At 35.8% G+C, this 8,773-nt stretch overlaps 1 protein-coding gene across 1 annotated transcript; it reads right to left on the reverse strand.

Annotated features, from left to right (window-relative positions):
- Positions 1-559: 559 nt before the first annotated feature.
- LOC143627163 (uncharacterized) lies at positions 560-1,123 on the reverse strand. The gene has a single exon (XM_077097049.1). The coding sequence runs from the start codon at positions 1,121-1,123 to the stop codon at positions 560-562; it is 564 nt and encodes a 187-aa protein (XP_076953164.1).
- Between the last annotated feature and the right edge of the window lie 7,650 nt (positions 1,124-8,773).

Here is an 8,773-nt window from a genome sequence, read left to right on the forward strand (position 1 = left end):
ACCGGTTTTTGTCCACGAATGAGTAACCGAAGTACTAACCGGCGGTTCAATAACCGGTCTAACCGGTTTTTAAAAAACCGGTTTTCGTAAAAACCGGTTACCGGTTTAAACCGATAAACCGGTTCCCCAACCGGTTTTTTTGAACACCTCTACATGTAGTTACTAGTTAGTGGAGCATGGTAGGTAGTTGTTGCATGCATGACTCCAAGAAATAAGGATCATGGGCATCATGTGTTCATATCCATTGCATATTTAAATTCTTGTAAGTTTATTTGAGAAGATATGAGAAAAATTGTTCCAAAAGTGTTCTTGTCTCTTATTTAAATTCTTGGAGTATTTGCTTACTACAAAAGGCTCTCATCAAACCCCAACATTATTCCGCACTTAACATTCTCCCACCCTCACTTCCTTTTGAAGTTGTAAAGCAAAAATGAAAAGTAATAAGTAAAATACAATAAAACTAAAACAAATGATTACAGATTATAATTGTTCATAAAATGTAATTACAAAAGAATAAAGACAATATCTTCCTTAAATTAAAAACTACAAAAACCTTTTCTTACTTTCGGATCAGAAACTCTTCCCCTGATTCCCTATCGACCCGTTTAATCCACCTCCCATTTTTCACCCTACCCGAACCCGAACCCGAACCCGACCCGGACTCCGCAGCCGCCACGTGGGCAACTTCCAGCCCATTTCCCACCGGAAGAAACACCGATCTCACAATCCGCCGTGATTCACCGTCGTAGAACAAACTTCGCAAGCGAAAGTCCGAAACCACCCGTAAACTCACGTTCTTACAAACAACCACGGCTCCGCGGTGGCCGAAACTTGCTGCTTTTAAAACCCGAGCAAAATCATGTTTCTTTGAATCAACCACCAAGAAATCTATGATGTCCAGTTTCTTAACCACGGTTTCTGGGTCTCCAACCATCACTTCTGGTGCCATGCTGTACTTCTGCATGGCGGAGATGTACATAGTTCTCGACTCCTGGTCGGGAACTATGCAGACGTGTCTGCCGCACGTGTGGGTTGACGCTACTGCCAACCCAATGCTTGTTGTTACCACATCGCCAAGACACCATGTCTCGACGATGAGGTTAGCGTTCCAACCCGCGGCCATAGCGGATATTAATTCGCTCACACTTGATCCTTGGTAAAGCTCACACTTAAAAAGGAAAAGATCTAAATATTAAGAACGAGTCATGATATAGTCACACCATCATATAGGTGTTTACAAACACTCATACCACCTTTTAAAAAAAACTAAATAAAATTATATGTTATAACGGGCGTTCGAATAATATTCGGATGACCATTTTAACCATAGGGTGGTCAAACTTAAAAAAATTAACTTCACACTATCAAACGGTTATCCACAAAATACCATGACAACCGTTTAAAAGGAAAAAAGTCAAACTTTGAAAATTATTGGTTAGAACGGTCGTTTGAACAAATCTGGACAAAAGGCCGTTCTGACCATATGGGAGTCAAACTTTGATTATTATTATTTGTCAAAACAGTTGGCTGTCCAATATCCGGATGACCGTTCTAAGTCTGGCCATAAACAATCAAACTTTGAAATCTTTTTATCAAAACGATCATCCGACTTCTATCCGGACGGCCATATGAAACGGTGTGAGCTTAAACGTAAGACGATGCGTGTATAATTAACTATAAAATAAAACAAGAAAATAGTAATTGATAAATATACCGATTTCACAGTGTCCAAGAAAGCTTTTGTGGCCATCTCACCAAACAAGTTTCATCGTTCCAAATATATGTTGCTTGTATTTGTTCTAGTAGTTTAAAGTTTGTGAATTGATTGATTATATATGAGAAATAAATAAAGAATATTAATTGTTGGTCAATAAAGCTAGAGGGGTGAGATCGTTGACTCTTTTAATCTAAGAGAATCCAACGTGTGGATTAAGATGCAAAACAATGGGATGTTATGTTTGGTTTGGTTTTGTTTTGGTCAGACCGACAAGTATTTAATTAACGTTAATGATTATTATTATTTGGTCTAGAATTAATCCAAACATCGTAATCAGATTGTTAAGGATAATATATTCAAACGATCGTATATTCAGTTTCAAACACACCCAACTACGCGTTTGCTGTTAACGTTATCTCTTTCGGCAAAAAATAAATACAAGAATTAGGTACAAAGATGTATAAACGACTTGTATGTGAATGGAATAATGTTTAAAGTTTATATTAAGAAAAATATTCACTAGTTATAGGATACACAATGACACGTAATATTGAGTTGGAGAAGTAATGAAACTCCTTTTTAAGTTTTAAGGGATGTAAAATTCATTTAATGCATAAAATATCTATACTATCTTATACAATGTTTTCAGACCCGGCCCGGACATTGACCCGGACATTTTACCGGGTTAAAGGTCGGACCGGTGTTTGACCCGGATGACGTTATAAATAATATAAATATATATTTATTTATATATAAAATAAATTACTACTTTGCATGTAACTTTAAAAAACATGGATAATGATCATAAATCATTTGCGTTGTCTTAACCGTAAAAGGAAACGTGAAAATTTTTTTTAACAATGATAAAACCTTAAAACAAATAAAATAATATATAAATTAACTGTAAATTAAAACAAGTAATAAAATGTTAATATTTTAACTTAAAATAAAATGAGTTATTAAAGTGAAAAGTAAAAAAAAAAGTTAGTACCTTGTAAAAATTCAACATATAATAAAATTAATTATTAACTTGTGGTGGCAAACAAATCAAAAGAGAGAGAGACCTTTTCAACATTTACTACGTACACTCAACCGCCGCAGCACCATCCGAAGCACTGCTTCCTTGGCCGGTGATCAAGAAATATATAAATCACAGTTACATCATATAATAATGATAATACTAATATGTATATATAATCGAATTGGGTATGCCGTCAACTACCCTTGAGCGCTCGCCAACGACATCTGCAATTTGGAATTTCCGGTTACTTTTCCGGCTTCTCAAAATCGACACCACTGCTGCATTCTTTGATGCCGACTGTTTAGGGTCAATTTCACCTCCCAACGCCGACTCGCAGAAGAGGTGAGCTCGATTGAGCCATCCAGATCTGAAATCAAACAATGATTCGAACTTACGTGAGTCACGGCGCCGTCAAAACCCGGCCGGGCTATTAGAAAACGGGTCAAACACCGTGACCCGGACCGGTACTAGTACCGGGTCCCGGCCGAGCCGGGCCGGGTTTCAAAACGTTGATCTTAGAGCATTCTTATCCCATCCACCATCTTTAACCTCATGATTTAACAAAAATTCACTACTTTTTAAAATATGCCTATTAAAAAACACCACACATCCTAATCACTATATTTATCTCTACATTCTTTTTTTATTATTTTTTCTCTTTCTATTCATTTACAATTTTAACTAAAGACTATTTTGTCTTATTATACTTTTCGTCTAAAATAATTCTAATAACCTTCAGAAAAATTGCGTTAAACGTTATGCAAGCCTAAAGTCGGCTCGAACTCATATAGTATATTAAACCAAACATTATAATCGATATGCGTTTAAATTTCTTCGTAGGTCCCAATTAACTTCATCCAAAATAGCACTTCATTGAACAACGCTTCAACTGAGTTCCATTTAGGGATGAGCTTGGTACTGTACCGGTACCAAAAATATCGATTCCGAAAATCGCGAATTCTTGGTACCGGTATCGAAATATTCGGTTCGGTACTGGTACGGTACCGGGATAATACCGGTACCGAAGGTAAAAATTCGTGAAATACCGGTTCCGGTACCGTAACGATCCCGAAAGTCGAAACTTTAGTACTGATTCAGTAATAGTACCGAATTTGCTCATCCTTAGTTCCATTTATTATGTTGACTTTGACCCGTTTGCAAATTCGCAGCAAACTTGACCTCCAATAAACCAAACAGTTCGCAGCAAATTCCCAATTAACTTCATCCAAAATAGATTAAAGTCTACTTGACCGATCCAAACATGCCATACACCATTTGTAGCCAACTGATGCGAAAATATTGCACTGTAATGCGAAAAGAAGCTTCACTAAACTGCACTTGTAATTATGAACTACTCGTATTAGCCTTCTAAAAATCTATAACCTGCTGCCAATACTGAAGGTAAATAAAATATCAAAATTACCCTTAGGGTTACTATGTTGGCTTAAAAATCAAAATTACAAAATACCAAGAATGATGTTATCTTTTGTATATCAGATACTTGTGTCATCATCATGCCATCAAAAAGAAAAATTGGAACTAGCATACCAACTTATCTGAAACAACAATAAGCAAACCATAACAATCTCCATCCAATTTTAAAACATAACTTCAAAATATATTCACATGGCTTTTGTCCAATAAATTCTTGTCCACATGCTTGTACACAATACAAACAAATCACAGCTGTAATCCAAAGACCAATGCACTAGCAGGTAATGCAATACAAAAGAAACAATTACATGAACATATAGAACAACAAGAGCTGCAGAATGATATTGATGTCCCCTTAACTTGTCACACAGTTTAACAAAATTGCAGCTTATAGCACAAACACACACATTAAATTGCAACCTAAAGCACATTGATTTCAAACAAAACAACATTTCAACAACCTTTAATTAAAAACAAAATAAGTCCAGCATCCACAAGGCCAGAAGGCTTTGAATTCATGAAACCCAAAAAATATAAAAGTATAAGGTTAGACAATGCCAAAAAAAATCTGTTCTTATGCAATAAGACTTCCATGTAACACCAAAAAGGGGAATACGATTTCTTGTAGCACTAATATATATGCACTATTGTTCGGCCTTTAAAGTTGATTATCTCAATCACGATTGCGTCTCATTATGATTTCTCTTTGAAGTTCCTCAAAATATAGTCGTTGGAGTTCTGTCATAACACTCACGTCCAACATCATAATCCGTTGATCGGATTCATTCTTTGCAAGCTTCGCTTTCTCAGCTTCAATTCTCAATTTTTCTGCCTTCAATCTCATCCTTTCTTTTTCAGCAAGTCTATCATACGCCATCTTCTCGGCCTGAAGGCAATAAAACTCTTTCTCTTGAGCATGTGACTCCTCTAAAAGTGTATACTTCATCTTTCTGAGTTGTTTGATTTCCTCGGTTTGCTCACCTTCAACTTTTCGTGATCGTTTTGCAGCTTTCCTACCCAGTGGTCGATCCAATTCGATAACTTCATTTTCAATTGCATTTCCAGCCTCGGATGGGGTTGTGGTTGGGGTCTGGGATGGGACCGTCATCCTCTTTTTCTTTGACTCGCCCTTCGCGTCTCGTAAAATCCACTTAGGTTGGTCCTTTAATAGGTTCCAACAATGCTCAAACGCGAAGTTGCATTCTTCTTGTTTATGGTACAAAAACTTCGCCTTATCAAACTTGCATTTAAACAAATAATCGTTCAACTTGATCTAGGCACGAACAAAAAGTATAAGTGGCCTTTTGAATGCTAGACCATCGATTTGATAAAGACTTGATTGACCTTTCGTTTGTGGTTTCTTTATGTTGCTCGAAGTACAAATAGATATTTTCCCACAATTGAGAGTATTTATGATCTGTTCCTTGAATGGAATCAAGGCTATGATTAAGCCATGCAGCAACGACTAGCTCGTCTTCTTTAGCGGTGAAGTTCACACCCCCTTTTGATTTCTTAACACTGTTTGCATTTGCGGGGAAAGGTGGAGAGTCGTCAAGGCTCACAATAGAATTCCCACAAAGAAGATCGGTGTAGGATACACCTTGATCTTGTGCATCCATACTCAAAACTACAATAGAGTACAAAGATTATTATATTAGGATTGGTAAAGAAATATAACAGTTTATTGAATGTGTTCTCTTATCTATTAATAGTCACAATAGTTTCATTAGCTGGCCAACGATTATAACACATACTGATTACATAAATGAACACAATTTAATTACCCTAATTATTTCATGTTCTACAAAACTTCATCCTATGTGGATAATGAATTCAGTTTCGGGTCGGTCTTGGGTTTACTCCATTGTCTCTTATGTGCACCCCCACCCATAGTCAAACTCTAAATATACACGGAACCCCATTGTCACTATCACTAGATGTGAGGAAGGGTCCCATCACACCCCAAAAAGAATATCCCATCATATTTGTTATTAGCTTTCAACTAGATTCACATATTATGAACCGCAACCAAACTATAAATCACATAATGAATTCAGTTTTCGGTTCAGTCTTAGAATAAACTCGGTTTGATCTTTAACAAATTCAGTTTCGGTTAAAGACTGAACCGAAACCTAGTTTATAATTACGTCTATAATAGTATTATCGACAACATACACAAACATGAGCAAAACAAAGTCTGATTATGACCAAGCATAAACCAAATCAGGGCAAAACATAATCGAATTATGAAGCCTTGCAGGTCTAAGCAGATTACATAATTTAAAGCAACACATATACGTTGCCGAAACATGACTCAACACATATACCTTGCAGGGCTAGAGACGGCTTCGACTAAAGCAACATTTTAACAACACTTAATTAAAACCAAAATAATACCATCAACATATATGATACCAACATGACTCAGATTAACAATAAATTTCAATACCCTATCAAAGAATTTTTAAACCCAGCATCAAAGCCTTTCAAATAAACATGCCATGTAAAGTGTTAAACAAGACGCAACTACAACACACAAGTTAAGTTAAAATGTATTAATTTTTCATGTTTAGTTAGCCAATATTATTTGAGTGTTTTAACCCTGTAAGTTAAAGGTTTTGCATCTCCCTTTTATCTTAATTCTGCAATATAATTTGTAAAACTACTAAACCCTAAGCCCTAAATTAGGTTCCAAAAACATGGCAATAGAACATCTACAAACCCTAATTAACTTCTATTTATCCTGCCAACGTATTTGTAAGAACACCTCCAAATCATACAATAAACATACTGAAACTGAGAGATATATACGAGAAGTACCTGTTGCAACTTTTGTCTTTGATTTTGATTTTGATTTTGCCTTTGATTTGCTTTAGAGGTAATGGAGAAGGCCGATAAACCCTACTTGAGAGTTTTATAAAAGAGGCAGGAAGATGAGCGGGAGAAAAGATGAGGTGATATGAGATGGGCGGGAGATGGTGAATTGGGCGGGTGAATGGCGATGTTGTTAAGATAGGGGCGCTACAGTGGCTTTTCAAATATAAAAAGTTACTGTACCAGGTCTTTAATATATAGAGTTAGGGTATAGAAATAGGGGATTGGATTGAGTCTATTTTTACAAGATTTTTTTAAATTTTAAAGTTAAGGAGTGTTATGATGAAAGGAATGAGAATGCTCTTAGAACATTCTCATCCCATCCCCTATCTTCAAACAAAAAATTACACTAAAACTCACTTTATTTTCTCTCTCTATTTCAATTAAATAGTACTTTTTATACCTTTTATCATTACTTTTTCTCTTTCCTTCACTCACAACCACTTTCAAAATATATTAAAAAATTATAGGGGATGAACAGTAACTTTTCAAATATACAGAAAAATCATTACTTTTTCTAAAATATAAAAACTCTTCACTCACAACACCCTAAATCACTTTCTAAATTATAAAAACACCCCTTACATAATATGAGGGGTTGGATGAGAATGCTCTTATAATACATATAGAGAGGGGAAGATAGTAATTTCATAAAAAAAATCTTAAAATTAAGAGTGTACTAATTTCTATGTATTGTGTACAACCATTAAAGCATACTTTCCCATTAAGACTATCCCCGCCAATTGCCAATGAGTTAAAAATTCAAAATCTTGTTCCGTCATTTACTCAACTCCCCTACTCTTCAAAACAAAAAAAAAAACCTCTCATTCTCCTCGTCTTTAGTTTTCCTCTCTCTTCCAAATGGTTTGATATCAGTTTAACGCACCTCCGACGCAGTAGCAACCATTCAGGTGACTTCAATCAGGCTATGAGGACTTTGGCTACCAATAATTCTTGGTAAGTACAATTTCCTTCTATAATTAGTTGAATATTCGTTTTTCATTCCGATCTATGGTTTTGGTGTATCCAGACGTTCTTGGAGAACTCAAGCAGCACCGGTAACTGCTGTCAACGGAGACAACCTACCGTAGCCGAACGATAACTGTTAGAATCAGATGATGGTGTTCATGGACAGGTCAGTTCCGACCGCCACGTAAGATTTGACGATTTTTTTTTTTCAATTATATGCCCAGTCACGATATTTCTTTCTGCAGTAGCTGACTACAACAACATTTAATGTCATGCTTGCAAATGGAGAACAATAACGCAGTAATGATTCTTAAAATCAGAGGCTGCTACTAACTATCCAATCCCACTTCCAATTTCTTGAGGAGCGCACATTTTCATTTACAATTAAAGTTATGTGTTAGCATATGAACAATTCCCCAATTTCAGGAGGTGTCCGTGTTGTATCCAATGCAATTTTGGATGGGAAAAGTGTTTCTGTTACCTATGATAGGTAAGTTTCTTTTAGTGTTGCAGGTAAGTTTGTTTATTCTTTCATATCTGTCAAAACTAGAACATAGTTTGATATTCTATTTGTCTAATTTGCTAAATACTTGCAAGTATTAGAGTGGATTTGGTGTCCATATTTACAGGTGTCCGAATAATGCTAAAGCAGACGGACCAGAATTATCATAGCCAGCTTTAGACCCAGATTCTGATATACATCATTGCATCACGATTCGAAAGATAATGAATAAGTTTCACAGGTGAGTATATTATAC

Source organism: Bidens hawaiensis, unplaced genomic scaffold, assembly GCF_021521415.1.
Source record: "Bidens hawaiensis isolate Kalapana, Puna unplaced genomic scaffold, B.hawaiensis_p1.1 tig00004599_1, whole genome shotgun sequence".
In the NCBI taxonomy this organism is placed as follows: domain Eukaryota; kingdom Viridiplantae; phylum Streptophyta; class Magnoliopsida; order Asterales; family Asteraceae; genus Bidens; species Bidens hawaiensis.